The 18,608-nt window shown below is 35.9% G+C and overlaps 1 protein-coding gene across 4 annotated transcripts in view; it reads left to right on the top strand.

Annotated features, from left to right (window-relative positions):
- LOC118747280 (titin homolog) overlaps window positions 1-18,608 on the top strand; it is a 202,163-nt gene that overhangs the window by 156,958 nt on the left and 26,597 nt on the right. For 2 of the 4 annotated variants that reach the window (XM_036481281.1, XM_036481280.1), the window contains 5 exons: window positions 5,090-6,656; window positions 7,006-7,509; window positions 10,944-11,026; window positions 11,801-11,981; window positions 12,060-12,711. In XM_036481281.1, coding sequence (XP_036337174.1) covers window positions 5,090-6,656; window positions 7,006-7,509; window positions 10,944-11,026; window positions 11,801-11,981; window positions 12,060-12,151 — 2,427 coding nt within the window. In that variant the 3' untranslated portion in view covers window positions 12,152-12,711. Of the gene's footprint in view, window positions 1-5,089; window positions 6,657-7,005; window positions 7,510-10,943; window positions 11,027-11,800; window positions 11,982-12,059; window positions 12,712-18,608 lie in introns of those variants that run through there. The other 2 variants (XM_036481282.1, XM_036481283.1) reach the window with 2 other exon arrangements.

Consider the following 18,608-nt stretch of genomic DNA (forward strand, 5'->3'; position numbering starts at 1 on the left):
ATCATAATCACTTATAGCAAAAAAGGATATTTATGCATAATGTATTTATACTACTTAGTATCATATAAGTATATATTATATATTATGAATTTCACGTGCACCTACAAAATTTTATATGCGTACATAATATATATACAGTGGGTGTCAAAAATAATTATACCCTTACGTTGTAACGATTTTGTTTCTTTATATTTTCCATACGAAGTTTTTGTAATTTTTTATAATAATATAAGTATTTCATTCAGCAGCAAAAACCACAATAATCATTTGATTGATTTGATTTTCGGGGATTTCTTTTTTTCTCTGAGGGTGTTGCATACCTTCTTTCGCTTAAAGAAAATATTATGTTCAACACCCCTGGAAAAAAAATCAACGGCAATATATGTAAACACGTAAATAAAATCGTAAAAAACCCAGCATATACTTATTTTTGACGCTTATTGTTTATGCTTGGCAATACTATTTTTTGCGCAACAATCGCCATAAATATAGCAAAACAATGTTATGTATTGTAAATAAAGAATTACGTTTGCATGGTTGGGAATGTGTGCCATAAAAGTCATGCACGTTATGCTATGTTATCTTAGTTCGCGAAATGTTTTCATATGTAGAAACAGTCGAATTATATTTCTAAGGAGTGTTACAACAACCTATTTTTACAACGCTTTTATCAACTTGCAATGTTGTGTTCCAGAAACTTTCAATGTTGTGTGTCCGACACCATAAAGCAAAGCTTTGAAAAGCTCCTATAAAAAAGCATAGTGAATAGGGCGAGGTAGATGACATCTAGATGTCGCCCTATGTACTACGTTTGCTACACCGGAAATAGACGACACGCCATTTCTTTAAATAAAATTAATTGGTGCTCGTTTGTATGTACATACATATGTAAATGCATGTGTGTGCACCTTTCTATTAATATCGTTGAATTATTTTAATATCTATTGCAAACTTTTATTCAGACAGGACTAAAAAGTAGAAAATAAATAATATAAAAAAAACTTTTTAATATACAACGCTTTTATAAATGGACTAAAAAGTAGAAAATAATATTTCTCAGTCCCATAGAATTTGTTTTGATAACTTTTGATTTTGAAATTTTAGCAAAAGTCATTATAAACAATCTATGAAATTGAAAATGAAAAGCGTGGGGCGCATGTAATACACTTGAATTGATATGAAAAGTAATATATGTATGTATGTATGTGGGTATATGAATAACGACCGCTTAAAATCGATTTCAAAGTTCTACTTTCGCTGTAGAAATTTTAGGTCTACGTTATGTAGTTTGACTATTGTCAATTAAATCGAATGCTTTGTATTGCATGCGCTCCACGTTTTTCATTTTCAATTTCATAGATTGTTTATAATGACTTTTGCTAAAATTTCAAAATCAAAAGTTATCAAAACAAATTCTATGGGACTGAGAAATATTATTTTCTACTTTTTAGTCCATTTATAAAAGCGTTGTATATTAAAAAGTTTTTTTTATATTATTTATTTTTTCATTTTAAATCGCATAACAGTATTGATATTTTATTTTCGTATAACTTAAAGAAAGGTGCTTGTTAGATGTTGTAGACCTAATCTAATTGGACAGCGACTTAACTTATTTTTATACCAGGGCGCATTTATGTACAATCGTAAGTAGGAACACGATATCGAACCGCAAGTATCGTTATTGTTCTAATTTGAAAATATCGGGTACCGGTAAATATCGTAATAAAAATACCCAATATCCCAAACATTGTTCAACGAATTAAATGTGAACATTGGTTTCGTTTTCTAATCAGAATGAACTCTCTGCACTTTGATAAGTGCGTGAACATTAGGGTGGTCAAAAAAAAACTAAAATCTGACCTAGAACTGTTCCACACCAAAAAAGTAATACCCGTCTTTTTTTATTTTGAAATCAAAAATATTTAGAGGTTTAAATTTTCCATGTACATATTTTGTATGGAAAAAAATAATTTTTCGAAGAAATGGTATAGAATTCTTGAAAATCAATATTTTTCGATCGGAAAAATTTGATTCGCTCCAGGAGCCTTTCAGTAATTATAGTACCTAATTGTTTAATTAATCATTTTTTAATATTAACTATTTACTATAGGACCCCAAAAAATACAGCGGGGGACCTATAAAAAATCGCTGGTATCATAAAATGTTAAAATAAACAGTTGGTTATTATTGGAGGTCTCATGAAAAGAAACCGATTTTTCTGATTTGATCTCTGATATTGATTTTCAAGAATTCTATACCATTTCTACGAAAAATTGTTTTTTCCCCATATAAATTACCGTGCAACGAAAACCAAAAAAATTTCAAAACACATGAAGCAGTCAGTATACTCTCGAAACTATGGGCTAGGTATAGTAAAACTTCGTTTTTCGTTTTTCGCTCTGGCGGCAGGTTTTATATAAAAACAACTTTACAATTTTAAAGATATCGTTAATTCAAAAACTTATTTAAAACAAATAAGCGAAAGGTAAAATAACAATAAGGATACCGAATATAAGAAAAAAGTTTTTGGAATTTAAAAACATTAAAGTTTTTGGTTTACAAGGACGAATTTTTTTCGTTTCTTTTTTTTTAATAAATATTGCAAATTTTCAAAGATATTCAGGACAAAATTTTAGAAACACATTTTCCATACCCATTCGTCCTTATGCGCCAAAAATATATTATATTTTTTAATTCTACAGAATTTTCTTTTTTATTTCACACCTACATTGTTATTCTACATGGCATTGAATTTTCTTCCACTGAATAACTCTCCAAATAGACTTTTATTGACTTTTAAATATGGCACCTAGGTTTACTCGGAATGAAACTTTTTTTCGAAGTAATGACTAAAAGGGTCTATTTTTTTTTTTGAAATTTTCGCAAAAATTGTAAAAGTTGAAAAAATTTTCCACATATTTACAATGTGCTCACAAAATTTATTATTTTTTTAAATATTGCAAATATTCTTCTTTCCAAAGCTATATAAAAACTTATAATTGTGTAAAAAGTAGCCAAGATAGAAATTGTTTACTGCGGGAAGTCATGTAAAAATTGTGTTTTAAGAATAAGCCGAGGAATTGAGAGTGTTACAAAAATTTTAAACGCAGTTTTGTGAATAACTCGACCAACCCTACGACCTGTACTAGGACACTTCAAAACATTACATCGCTAAAACTACAGCTTTTTGTTGTCATTCCGACTGCCTTGGGAATGAGAATATACCATCCACTGAACCAGACCGTCTATGCAAAGAAACAAAAGAGCTGTTCAGGATCTTGTGCATATGATCCTGCATTTGCATATTTCGGTGCATTTGTAAATACACAACAATAAAATGCGCACACGGTTGCCATGGTAGCAAGCATAAAATTTGCAAATGAAATTCCAACCGCATATCCAAGACCATTTCCACAATATCCCGAAGGCTATTAATCGAGAATCGATCAAAACCTTCATCAACTTTCACCCCTTGATTTCCATCATCACAGACCAACGCCACCTACCGTAGACGAAAAGTTCAAGTTGTTACGTGAGGCTCGCGATACTGTGACACAACTCCATTCTGGATATTGCAGCAGGTTAAATTGTTCACTTCAATTTGAATAAAATACCCCGACGATACAAACCATCCCTTCGAATCTCCTCTCTCTCTAATATCCCTCTCCCTACAGCCCCAACCTACCGGATCTCTACTTTTCCTGAGCCTGCCGTTAGATGAGAATGAAGGCAACACGTATTCGATTCGCTGATTTAGACAACATAGTTTAAAAAGCTGCTATAACAAGAAAAAAAAACTTGAAAGTTTTGCGTTCGATTTTCCTTTTACTTTTTGATGAATTTTCTGCAGTGGGAAATTTCGATATAAAATTAATAAAAATATTCTAGTTCCATTTGCAATAAAATAAAATATTAGCATTTTTAGATTCTGGTATATAAATTAAATAGGTGAAAACCGGTTTATTCGAATATAAAAATCAGGTTTATTAAAAAAAAATCGTACAAACCCAGTTTGGAAAAATTGAGTAAATTACCCTAGTATATCCCTTGAATGAACAACGTTGAGGCTGCGAGCTTTACAGGCTTCGTACGACTCAGTTACCAGCAAAGCTCTCTTGAGCTGAAAATCAAGAAAAGGTAGCTTTGTTAAGTTCGTAGTGTGTCCAGTACTATTTTGCAACTGTCTACTAGTATTCATACTCTTTTACATGAGTCCAAAGCTCTTATTTTTACCTGGCTGTCCGATGTGATGTTTATAGTGGGCCCATCAGTCCTTCCAAGAAGCTTCTACGAATACATTCACGGGCACAGTTTGCAATTGCGAAATTTACCACCTGTAATATGGTTAAGCATGTACCCACTGGAACACTTTTCTGAAATCCAGATCCAGAAGCGTGCTTCTCAATAACCCCACGATAAAGTTTGAAACCATTAGTTTACCAAACTTGGGATATTTCGCTAATCCTTGCTATTACCGCTTTACGAGTGAATTTATAACTTAGAAGAGGTTAACACAGGATAACGTGATTTTAAGACACTGAGATGGGCCCTGACGTCTACACCTGTCATGCTGCTGGTTCGGCAGTCTAAGAATACTCGAAAAAGCTTATTTTCCAATAAGTAGGGTAGGAGGTGGAATGCCTATTGGACATGTCCGCATAGCTCTTGTAATAACACATACCAAGCAGTGGATTTTACCGTGATGCGCCGGAACTTACTTTTTTTGACTTTAGGGCACCATATAGTTTATTTAGCAAGTCTGACAAATACATATTCTTCTGCCATAGATGAGGTCTACAACCACGTTTATCGCCTTAGATCTATTAGTTTGTTAAGAATGTTTTTTCACTTGAACAGGAGTATAGATTTATATTAGCATAACATTTGAACTTCCAAAAAAAACAATGTATTTATAAGATTTATAATATATATAATAAGTACTTATTTTCTCACACTTTATTTCTTTTGCAATAATTCTTACGCCCAGCCTGTTTGGTGTTTGTTGTTATTCGCTGTATGAAGAGCTCTAACCCCACATGCATGCATTTCAGTTAATATTTTACCAATGTTCTCTTAAATCATTTGGCAGGATTATAAGAGCATGTCCAGCATAAGCAGCAGCTATTATAAGGCCTCCAACATAAGCAATGTCAGCAATATTGGTGCACCAAAATATCAACCAGCACCTGCGAAGATGCCAACACCAACTCCAATTCACACAGCAGCGCCCATCCCAGCTCAGCGCAAAACTCCAGCAGAGTTCAGTGACTACAGCAGTGAGGTAGAGGAGCGTTTCCGTTCTGTCTCACGCACCCAAGAATCTGACGCCGACATCAAAGGTTACCGTGTGGTATTTCCACCAACGCCCACACCAAAGTCTAACCTGACAAATGGGCATAAATCCCCCATAGTTGTGGTGACACCATCACCAATGGAGTTCGAGCCAGCACCACCTGCGGTGAGCACCTATCCACGTCAGAAGTTTGAACCAATCAAAAAGGAAATACGTCATGAAATCAAGACCGAGTCCCAGGAACAAAAACAACACTTCCAACAACAAAAAACACAAAAACAGCAATATCAGCAACAAACGGTGTACAAACCAAAACCAGTAGCCGCCAAGTTCATTGCCGCTACGCAGCAGCAACAAGAGCAACAGCAACAGCAAGCGACGCGTACGCAACCAGCGCTCTATTACAATGCCATAGCCGGCACACCGTTGCATATGGCCAAAATGGCCACTGAGACGAAAAATGTCATGCATATGAAAGAATCATCTGAAACTTGCCAGCGTGTGGTGAACATGCAGCAGACGAAGCGCGTCATACACTTTGACAGTCAGAAGGAACAGCAGGAGCGTCAAGAGAGCACACCACTCGAGCCGTTCCCTTACAGCCCAACGCCCAGCCGTTTCACACCGACACGCCAGACACGTGCGCCGCCGCCACCTACGCCGACCAAGTTCGTGCCAGGCGAGTTCCGCGAAAGCGATTACGACAGTGAAATAGAAAATGCAAAAATACGTCCACTCTGGACACCACAAGGCGAATACGGTCCGCTACGTTTCAGACATGTCGAGCCGCCACATACTGGACGTGCTTGTAGCGTGCCACGCGCATACGAACGTGTGCTCTCGCCTATGGAATTCGATCGTGGTCCAGAAATGCCTCAGAAGATAAAGATCGATCCGAATGAATTGCGTACACAGCGTGGCAGCAGTCTCAGCACTGGCGCTACCAGTAATCAGCGAACACAATCCTTGAATCGCCACGCATCTATGCAGAGCAGCAGCAGCAGCAGCTATCAGCAGCGATTTCAAACATTGCAACGCGATCACACTGTAGCCGAAACACGATTTCCGCGTGACGATATGAACTTGAAGGTGGGCTCGCCGCCCAAATACGGTTATATACAATCGCATATCGATCAGCAGGGCAAGCAGATGAGCTCTACTTTCTTGCAAAAATCGCAGCAGTTCATCAAGGATATCAGCAGTGATCTGCACAGGAAGACTAGCAAGACAACTAAGTTGTATAATGGCGATGCCGAACCGAAGGTGGTTACGCACTCTTTCCGGCCTGGTTTCAAGCGGGCACCCAGCGAGGGTGACAACAAACCCCAAGCCTATCGCGATGAGTCGCGCATCTCGCAATACGGTAAGTACTCAGAAAATGTCTCACATCGGAATTCATATGCGGTGCATACAAGTTGTGCATAAATTCCAAAAATTTATAAATCTTCTTAGGTAGGGCTCACTGGTCGCCATTAGACGTCATTTATTTTGCAGTTCACTTTTAATTTAAGCTGCATATTTCAAGCATTTTTTCTCCCTACTAACTTCATATGTTTACACATAAGGAATGCTTTGTTCTGTTTATTTTTACAATATATTCACTTATGCATAAGTTAAATTTATTATGTTTATTTCCACTACAAATGTTGTCTCTTGTCTATCCTTCGCCAACCGACCCATCCAAATCAAAATTTTCAATACGTCCACGGCAGGTACGAAATGCGTCGATCCCAACACCGGTCTAATTTACTTCAAATACGATTTTGGCTATGAGTTCGGTATACTCTTTCCGGGCGAGGGCCACAAGTTTGTAAGCAGTCAATGGAATAGCTCGTCATCGGCACTGCCACCGCGTCCCTCATCTGTCACACCCACGCATCAGATACAAGCTGGCGCAGGTCGAAAATCACCGTATCCTTTAAATTTTGCCAGTGGCGGTGATCTCGTCATACCAGTACAACATGAACGTACCACCACGCCTACACCGACTCATCTTAGCGCGCCGTATGCGCGGCCACCATCACAGAGTGGCTATCATTCTGATACCACCACAGTCAGTCGTCGTCGTAGTCCAGCGCCAGGAGCGCGCGCCAGTACAAGTGGTGTGCATAGACTTCAGAAACGTTATAGTCTGCCAAATACACAGGTTATCGATATAAATATCGATCATCTTCATGCCAACGATCAATTGACACGTCTACCACTTATACGTTCAGGTATTATGCTCAGGCGAGATCATGGCCGCTAACTTTAGATCACCTTATCGTCTGTTGCTAAATAATTTATGTTGTAATAACAATTTTTTGTGGCATCATTTGAAGCGTCTTTAGCATTGTTTTGATTTGGAATGCAGCAATTTTTGCAAAGCATACACATTCCAATCAACTGCACTGATTACAGAAAGTAACAAAGCTTCACTTTTAGCAAGCTTTCACTTGCGAACAGCTTTCACTGTGCACATCCATTTACTTGTACAGTTAAAAAAAAACATGCATATTCGAAAGTCGTATTTAAAAAAAAAACTGCATTTTCTTGCTGTGAAATCTGTGCAATAACGCTGTCATTGATTTTCACTTTAAATACATCATCTTAATATTCATTCAGAACCTAATGCTTCACAAACAGTCGGATGGTTACTCACCTTTCAGCTGGACTTTACTGCTCCGAAATGCTTACGGTGCTTCTATGCTATAAGAATGATATGGCTCCTCTTTAGGAGCCTTGGTTCAATTGAAAGTGAACGCATTTTTCCCAAAAGGGGTTTTACGTTGTATATAGTACGTATATACTCATATTAGTCTGCAAGGTATTTAGTAATCTAAAACAAATAAAAATAATCGAGTAGTGAAGATGCATTTTTGAATAATAAACCAATCCCAATCTTTACAAACCAAATCCCCAAATCTCCGAATGCCACAAACGCTTTCCATATTCACAATCGATGTTGTAACAAATTGATGTCGTATAGAATAGCCACGTGAATTAATAGAAGATAATGATATACTTCTTGGAGATCATTGTTAGTAGTATTATTACCTAAGTTTAAGTTTTGCATTCTAAATTAGAGCATGCTATTTGTGTATATATATACGAGTATTTTGGCTTGTTAAATACGTTGTAAATTTTAGATATGTGAACGGTTTTTAGTACTAAAAATAGGGCACTTGAACCCCACACACCACCACAACCACAGGAATATTGATCAGATGATTGATTCGAAAAAATATATATTTTTTTTCTATGACATTAATGACTATGATATCTGCCAGTACGCTCCTGCCATTTATTACGTTATATCTTACAATTATTGGGCATATTTTCCAATACACAACTAAATGAGATCTCATTTGGTTAATCCTTTGGTTTAATTGGATTGTTTTAACTAATATTTTCTGCGTAACATTGGGTTAAGAAAAACTGGACACAACTTTATACCAGACAAGACCGAAATTACAACTCTCGAGAAAAAAACGCAAGGTAACTTCTTTACAGCCCTTGAACCTTACAATCATCTGAGGTAAAAAAAAAACAGGAATTTTTCTACGGTTACAAGCAACTAAGTAAAATCAAACTGAAATTGTTATTACGGTAACCAAAATTTCGACTTGGAATTGAACAGACTTATGGGCCGAAAAATACAAAAAAAAAATATTCCCAGCACTCAGGCTCACAATAAATTGGGCATTGTTGTTAGCTCCTGGTGGATGGATTGGAAGGATAAGGCAGAAAAGGTGGATGTAGTAAATCTTTACTCCTCTGAAAAACTCGAAGGGAAGAATATGTAGCTGGTCAAGATAAAAGCCCGGTTCTTGAAGAAAAAAATGCGCATGTTCAAGTGAAGCTTGGCTGTATTTTAAATAGAGAATTCTTTACTTTAACTAAATTAAAGTTAAATGACAGTTTATCTATGTAACAGTGATTGCTTACCTCCGTCAATAAATGATCTGAAAACTATCCTCTAGACGATTGTTATGGAAAACAATCAAGGTGGGTTCTTCTTCTTCTTCTTTTTTGGCGCTGTAACCGCCTAAGCGATTTTGGGTTAAGAACAGCAATATTTGAAAAAAAAATCATAAAACTTAAATTTCTTCCGGGCATTTATTTAGTTTTAGGTAATTTTTAAGGATTATTAAAGTTTTTAGGTCATCGAAATGATAACATAATTTCAGTCAGTCCAGAAAGTACTCACATGACTCAGTGTTCTGAAATTCTTTTTGGTATTTTCTAAGCACCTTTAACAAAAACTAAGCCACGAAATGCAATCTTTTTTTTTGCTCCCCTATATCAAATTATTCTAAATATAGTAAAACTATATTTTTAGTTTTACTCTCTGACGTCAGAAGCCTTTTTTAAACGACTTCGAAATGTCAAAGATATTATTAATAATAATAATAATAATAATAGATTGGCGCTTACACATATGTTAGTGTTTGACCGAGCTTCTCCTCCGACTTGTGGCGTGCGCCTTGATGTTGTCACACAAAGCGGAGGGACCTACAGTTTTACGCCGACTCCGAACGGCGATTGTATTTTTATGAGAAGCTGTTTTTTCATGGCAGAAATACACTCGGAGGTTTGCCATTGCCTGCCGAGGGACGACCGCTGTTTAGAAAAAACCGTTTTCTATATTTTTTGGGATGTTGCTTTGACCAGGGCTTGAACCCAGGTGCGGATGTGTGAAAGCGCGCACTGCTTACCACTACACCACAGCGGCCGATATTATTAGTTTAATAAATTTTTTATAAAATTTAGCGCAATTTAAAATAAAAATATGGGTATGAAATAAAAGAAAGAATTCTGTATAATTGAAAAGGATTATTTCTTTTGTGCGAAAGGATGACAACTATTTAAAATATCCTATCAAAAGCTCATCCTTGAAAATTTATGATATTTATTTTTGGAAAAAATACATGGTAAAGATTGGTAAACACATGACCACATCCTCCGATTTATTTTATTTATTAAATAAAATTAATTGAAGGGATATTTCCAATACCTAGTTGTCCTTGTGATCCAAAAAAATTTAGTATATTTTTTAGTATATTTTTTGCATTCTATAGAATTGGCTCTTTCATTTGGCACCCATATCTACATACTGTGATTGTACATTAAACTGATTTTTTCAATAGTTTCAAAATTAACCATATTTTTGAAATTTGAAATCCTTAAAAATTTAAAAGCAGTTTTATTATGTATAAGACCTAGTTTCGGAACATACTGATTTTTTATAGTGAAATTTTTTTTGCTTTTTTTCGCACGGTGTAATATGGATACTCTATAGAGTAAAAAAATCATATTTTTTCAATATTTGTGCTATGCACGAGTATATTTCTTTTGATATGAATTTGACGCGATTATGGCCGCTTTACAAATGTTTTGCCATTGCTTGACGCTCTGCCTGCATGTAACTATTTATATATGTATGTTATGTTAAGTTATGTTTCGTTTTGTTTGTTGTTTTGAATTTCCATATTTTTCAAAGTGCTTTGAGTTTGAGAACGCGCCTACCACTTAATGATTGCCTTTTAATTGCGCTAAGTGAATCAATAATATGAAAAATCAAATGCAATTTTTAATAGCTTTTTTCCTCAAATAATAAATATCTACAAGAAATTGCTTTACTTTAAAAAAATTATAAATAAAATCGCAGTACCAGATTTGCCATCGGATGTTCCTGTGAACGCACATCTAAATCGGGATGATTATCCTAAGAGAGCGCCGCAATTTATAACGGTAAGTGGATATACCTTTTTTTTCTTTAATACTGCTGATATGTATACTAGGGTGGTCCAAAGAGAGTAAAGTCGTAATTTTAATGCTCTCACCCTCTAGGAATGTTCTACGGCGAAAAAATATGCTCCTACTTTTTTTTGTGAAATAAAAAAAATATTTAGAGGTCGCTCAAAGCGCTTAAAGTTTTCTATGTATTTTATATGAGGAAAAAGCAACTTTTCATAGAAATGGTATGGAATTCTTGAAAATCAATATTTTTCGATCGGAAAACTTTGGTTCTCTTCAGAAGATTTCCAGTAATAATACTCAATTGTTTATTTAACCATTTTTTAATACTAACGATTTTTTGCTGGTGCCCCCATTACATTTTTTGGTGCTTCTGGGAGATTTTGGCGGGACTATTAACTATAGTTACTATAAAAATATGGTTAAGTAAATAATCGGGTATTATTCTAGGGAATCTCGTGCAGAGAAGCAGAAAATTTTGATTGTTAAGAATTCTATACCATTTCTACGAAAAGTGTTTTTTTCACATAAAATACATGGAAAACTTTGAGCGCTTTGAGCGACCTCTAAATATTATTTTTAATTTCAAAATAAAAAATAGGGGTATATTTTTTCGGTATAGAACCATCCTAGGGGGTGAGAGCATAAATATTCCGACTTTACTTTTTCACATGCATTTTGGACCACCCTAATGTACATAGATCCATATGTACTTATATAATGAACCAACAAAGAATACAAAATTTACCTACTTTGCTTCTCCTTTAGCCGCTCAAAGAATACGCTGTCATGGTCGGCCAAAGTGCTCGCTTCGAATGCATCGTACAATCACAACCACCATCGAATGTAATATGGGGCCGCAACGGCGTTGAATTGCAGAACAGTCCCAAAATTGTTATTGAATATCGAAATGGTGTCTGCCGTTTGACCATACCACAAGCATATCCGGGTAAGTGCCTTTTGCAGTCATATGCAATTTTTTTTACAACAAAAGCTAAACGAAAAAATTTACTTTCCATCTCACTAGATGATGCCGGTGTTTATTCCTGTACCGCCACGAATCCCTTAGGCACGGCCACCACTTCCGGACAACTGCTCGTGCAAACCAAACGTTTATGAATAAATTTTGCCAAATGAAATGAAGAAGTTTGGAGCTAATTTGACATAGGCATGTAAAAATCTAGGATCAATGCGGAATGTCTTAAACTTTTCAAATGTTTCATGTGTTTATAGAAGTTTTTGAAAAAAAAAATGTTCAAGGGCGCTTAAATTTGATATTATTAATTGCTCTGCATACATGCATACAAACATACATACATGCACGTGAATATGCCATACATGATAAAACAGTTCAGAATAATATTGTTTGTATGTATGTACATATGTATGTACTCGTATCTACGTATAGAAAACGAAATTTTTCGAGTTATTGGGATATTACGACTACTCGAACTGAGTCCTGTTGCAAAAAAAAAAATTTTTACTAAAATACTCATCTGTTCAATGCATTGTGAGCAAAGAAGCTATTACGGAACTATTAGGCCGAATTTTGAAAAATGTATTTATGTGCCGAAATTGTCATTGTTTATGCTTATATAACAATAGTATTACATGTGTTTTTATGATTATGATTATTATTTGAATAAATTATTCGTGGAACTTTCTTTTGAAGAAAAATTGTACAACTGTGCAAAGAATCATTTGACAGTAGCATTGTATTATGTATGTACATTACATACATTAGGGCTGATTTTTCTGGACTAACTACCCTACCGAAAAACATGTAGCCAAGTGTGATTTTTGGGTAAAAAGGCAAAAGGTAAATATTTAGTTCGATCTACACTTCGAACTTCACAAATCACAAACCTTTACCACCTAAACTAGCCTTACTAGCCTTTTGAGACGCCAATAATCCTTTGGTTTTCAGTGTTGCTTAACTGTAATTATCAACACATTTTTCTACATATCGGCGTCTGGATAAAAGATTTTCGTAAGCACCATTTTGACGATTTTGAGTTATTGATGCAGTTATATATTTTAAATCAAGATCTCTCGATTGGCGTTATCAGTCTTTGGGTATCTCCTTTAGTTTCCGAGATACTGCGTAAAAAGTATCGTTTCTTGTATACCTACCATTTCACATCTGCCATACAAAGTGGCTGCAAAATTGTTGACATATGTAGCATACGAAAAAAAATTTTGCTTAAAAAAAACCTTCATGAACTCAAAAATAATTAAAAATAAACAATAAAAAAAAATAAACATTCTCCGGGATTTGGAGAAAATACATCGTCGCGTTTTTGAGAAATTGCATTCCAAACTTCAATTGCGATTTCCTAAAACCTGCCGAAAGTAACAGACGACAATCTTTTATCCATGCGAAGGCATGGACCAAGGACTTTCACGGTAAAATATGTTATACAATATGGCGTAACAACCCCAAATTTTGTAGGAGTTACTTTGAACGGAGTAGTTTTATATTCAGTCTATACAACTGCGCCTTTAATGTGTAAAAAATTTGTGCCTCTATCATAAAATTATGATTAGCTTTGTTCATAGGGTAGGTGATCAACAGGGAATGAAATCTTAAGGCCTAAAAACCTATTAACTCTCCGTCAGACACATGTTTCGATTGGCACATTCGGTACGCATGAGTCTGGCTGGACCCACATGCAAATTGTATGAATTTATATAGAAATTATGTGCAACATTTGTTCAGTTAAACTTATTTATTGTAAGTTATTCAAATATTTACTTAATTTAAAGGTTTTCTTTTTTTATTTTATTATTTAAATACACTGGCGATCAAAACCGGGTGCATGTTCGACATTTTATTACTTACAGTAACATAACTTTTTTAATAATAAGCGGATTGCTTTGAAATTTTCAAAAATTTTTCCTTATTATCTGAGATATAAAGCCCAGTAAATAGAAAAATTAACAAGTGATTCACAGCAAAAACGCAAGGCAACTATCTTCACTCAGTTTTGAACTTTTAGGAAGTATATATCAAGAGGATTATGGAGACTCCTTTGCTTTTAATAGCGATTTTCATACGTCCGGGAATGCTCTCTACTGAGTTTTCTATGATTTCGCTTGGAATATTACCCCATTATAATTTTGCTCACCTCCAAAGCTCTTTCATGTTACTGGAGCTCGCTTGTGCTATGCTAATCCTCTCTTGACCACAGCGCTCAATTTTTCGATAGCTTTGAGGTCTGGGATTTATGCTGGCCACCATGGTAGATTTTTTTCTTGGCATGATGTTTTTGAAGATGTTAATAAGGTCTTTCCCAAAAATATGCCTTCTTATCGCTTTGGAAATAATTAATTTTCGTTCCATCGGACCATATTACCCCTCTTCAGTTAAAAAGCTCGAATTCTCGTGACTTTTACAAAATTTAAGTGGCAGCTTAAAGGCTTGGGATGTTTTGCTTGCTGGCATTTGGTGTCTTGGGTTAATATAAAAGGTATAATGAACATATCCTCCAAACAAATTGCCGGACCATCGAAAAATTGAGCGCTGTGGTCAAAAGAGGATTAGCATAGCACAAGCGAGCTCCGAGTAACATCATTTTAGGTAACAAGTAATTTTTTGCAAAAAAAACCGACTTCAATTCTCATATAAAAAAATAGATATATATACTAGTGAACCCGCATGACGTCAAAACGCCAACATTTAATTAAACTTTTTAAACAGGTGAAACCCTATTAAATAACCTCTAAAAATATTCCTAATGATTAATCGAAGCCATTTCTCAGTGGTGCTTTTAAAGTTTACGACATACAACAATACGACACTTACGACACCGTTGTGAATCCCCCAATAATTTCTTGAAACTCTTTCATTTGACATCCATCGCTCATATTTCATATAACTTATACCCAATAGTTCAATTAAATAGGTGGCAACCCTATTCAAAATATTTCCAAACTACTACCTTCTTAAACCTCTTTCCATATAGCGATACCTTATTCACTTACCAAATTCCTTTACATAATTAAAATTGAATACATTTTTTTTTACATGTGGCAACCCTCCTATACGTAGTTAAGTTATAAAGCCTTTTCAAAACCATTTCGATTGCTACCCATATTTAATAATTGATTTAACTTATTAATTAATTTGAGCTTAATTTCTTAACAGGTGGCAACTTTTTACGAAAAAGTAAAACCTTCTTGAACATCCACACCCTAAAGGCTTCGTTATGCATACTTGGCGTTGCTTGAGAGTTGTCACATAAGGAATCTGTTAAATGAGCTTCGCGTGTAAGCGGTTACCCAACGCACAGTATTACATACGTAAAAGTCTGTAGGTTTTTGATTTCTACGTAAAAATGGTATAGCAGTGCATGCAATGCCAAGTATGCATAACAGAGCCCTTAGCCCTTTAATTTGGTACCTCACTTTTGAAAATCAAACGGACGGTGCGGATCTGAGGGCATTGATTAGTAAATAACTTGAGTATAATTAACTATTTAACAGGTGGCATCCCCTTTCGAAAAAATAAAATCAGTTTGCACATCTACAGGCCAAGCGCTTTAATTTGACACCCCGAACGAACGGTGCAGATCTTTTATGCTGCACAAAAAATGCCTTCGCATATTATATACATAGATATATCTCATGATCCACTGATCGGATCTTAACCAAATTAGTATGGGACCACCTCCGAGATACTACCTTTCCGATGCAAAAATAATTATCGGTTGACGGTAGTAAAGTTGACGGTCGGAAAGTTATGCGGTAACATACATATAAAAAAAATAAATATATATATTCCGACGAACTGATAACCTCCTCCTTTTTTGGAAGTCGGTTAAAAATGCAAATCATCTCTTGCCATGATAGTTCAAAAATTCAAAAGAACACTTTGAAAAACGGTTGCATTCTTTCATTTTAGGTAAAAATTACATAGGAATATATGTGGGTCCAGCCAGACCTATGTGTTACGAATGTGATGTATTAATCAACATCTCTATATATCTAGCTTTATATATATGATACCAACACGATTTTTTACAGATTGGTAATTCACTAAACTTTAGTAAGCTACCTGAAATTTCAAGCCTCTAGCTATATTTAAAGTACCCTTTTTTGTAATTTGAAAATGGAAAAGGCCTGGCTGGACTCATGTGTCAGACGAAGGGTTAAAAAAAAGCAAAATAAAATAACGAAATAAACTGGAAAAGATACTAAAAATCGCAAAAAAGGTAACAAACGAAAATTAATCAAAAAATATATTTGTTTTAGAAATGTTTAATTTACAAGTAAAAAGAGGAAAACTATGAACTAGTTTCGTTATATAAAAAATTTGTACTTTGAATCTTTGACTATTTCCTCCTTTCGAGTTTTTTACTCACAAAACTTCAATCGCTATAGTTGTAATAACATTGAACTACGAGATGTCCTTTGAAGATTTCTGGCAGCATTTTCATTCGATTTTCGCGAAGAAAAGTCTTGACTGTAGGTAGTAAACATGCGCTCGACGTGAGTTGATACAAGTGGCGCCCAATTTAAATATGCAATGTTTTAAACTTTCATATTATCAGGAATAACAGCTTTTTCCGTGGCTTTTACAAGTAAAGGTTGAAAAGGCGAAAAAGCGCAAATATCTTAAAAAAGGTAACATCAAATGTGTATATATGGAATCAGGGAAAGCTAAATCGAGGACATTCTTAATCGAATATACTCTATCCCTTTAGCAGAAAAAAGGACAGTTTCCATAAAATCCGTTCCCTGGTGATCAACATGTGGAGATTCGAAGATTGATTATAACGTAGGGACGCTAAACTTGCACAAAAAAGTTGCGAGAGCGTAAACTTAATTTTTGGTCGAAATAACGGATCTTTATACCGTTTCTAAATGTCTAGATCAGGCAATTTTCCCAAGATATTTTCACTTTAAGTTTGCATTGCGAATGAAAAAGAATCAAACTTTATCATAGAAAATGTTACTCATACGCCATGTACGAGTATTAACGATTACGACCATGTATGACATGGCGTAATGTGACCAACTCTTCCATAGCTCAAAGAAGTACAGCCTAGGTTGGATTAAGTTAACGCCGCGAGCCGATTACGAAATTTCGAATAGGGCTAATTTCGATCCCTGAGAGCTCAGTGTTTGTTCAGAAGTGCGAGGATCAGTTGATATTCCTAGTCTCACCGTATGAATACCAATCGCACAATGGCCAGTCAGAAGCCCCATCACTAGCCCTTGAGAGGTAACGTGTTTCAAGATGTCCTATAAAAATACTTGCTGCAGCAAAGAAACGTCTTCCTTTCCTTTTTTATGCCACAAAAGGACTCGGTTTCCCTTAGCCCAATAGCAGTTCGTGCTGCGACAATTCTGTCTGCAATTACCGCAGGCGCCGTGTTCGACATATGTATGTTAAACGCCAGTGTAGATGTGGTTCCTAATGCTATGCTAATTCCTATTTTACAAGTGTAGCCTTCTCTAGTGAGTTCCACCAGACCAGGGCTCCTTGAAACAATATAGGCTTAAATCTGATTTCCTAGAACTAATGAATTCATTTGGGCGAGAGACCTCACCTTTTACCGATAGCTCCCCCACAGCAGTACAAGGCAACCGACACCTTTGCTACCCTTTCCTCAATGTTAAGCTCCTACGACAGCGGCCCTTGAACACTCACCTAGTTACCTGGTTCAGTTAACCTTGAGCCTGATCAAAAAGCGTGTCTAGAAATCATCCCTTAACCAAAAGTTCCATATCATCTACATAGGCGATCACCCGATAGCCCACTTTTCCAGTTTCTCTAGAAGGTTGTTTAGAGAGAACACCACCTTGTGGAGGGTCCCTAATGACTGCACTGAGTGCTGTAGTACGCTGTAGATAAGCCTTATAAGGTTGGTTTCAACCCCCAGATTATGAATATACCTGATTATTGCCCCTGGTGTGATATTGTTGAAGGCCCCTACTGCATAATCTTTATGCGTGAAGATTTCCTCTGACCACTTTACCAATGTATGCAAGGCGATATTCACCGACCTTTTCTTGCAATAAGCATATTGAGTTCTTGAAAGATAGTCACGAGGAATCGCGGTTCTTATGTACAGGTCTATCAGTCTCTCTAGCGTGTTTAGCAAAAACGAAGAGAGACTGATTGGCCTAAAATACCTAGGGGAAACATGCGCGCTTTTTCCGGCCTTCGGGATGAACGCAACACTGACTACCCTCCAAGACTTGGGAATGTACCCGGTCCTCACGCAGTTCACATAAATGGGATCTAACTAATTGCACGACACCTTCAGAGCCCTTTGCAGCTGCGCAGGTATGATGTCATCGGTCTCCGGCGACTTTAATGGTTTTAACGAATTTATCGCCCAGGCTATGCGACGATCGCCCAGAAGATCGGAGAAGTACAGGACCTGGGGGAAGATTCTGAAACCAGTTAGCGACAATTTTCGTATTGCTATCGCACTTTTTTAACTGGTTACAAAATCTCCCTCCTGAAGTACAAAATATCGCAAAGAAATACATTTGACTGTACTTCGAAGTACGAAGTACAAGAGCGAAAAAAGAAGCACTGTACTTCCGAAAGAAGTGCGGTTGG

The sequence above is a fragment of the Rhagoletis pomonella genome, unplaced genomic scaffold (assembly GCF_013731165.1).
Source record: "Rhagoletis pomonella isolate Grant_MI unplaced genomic scaffold, Rhpom_1.0 Rhpom_scaffold_00011, whole genome shotgun sequence".
Classification (NCBI taxonomy): Eukaryota; Metazoa; Arthropoda; class Insecta; order Diptera; family Tephritidae; genus Rhagoletis; species Rhagoletis pomonella.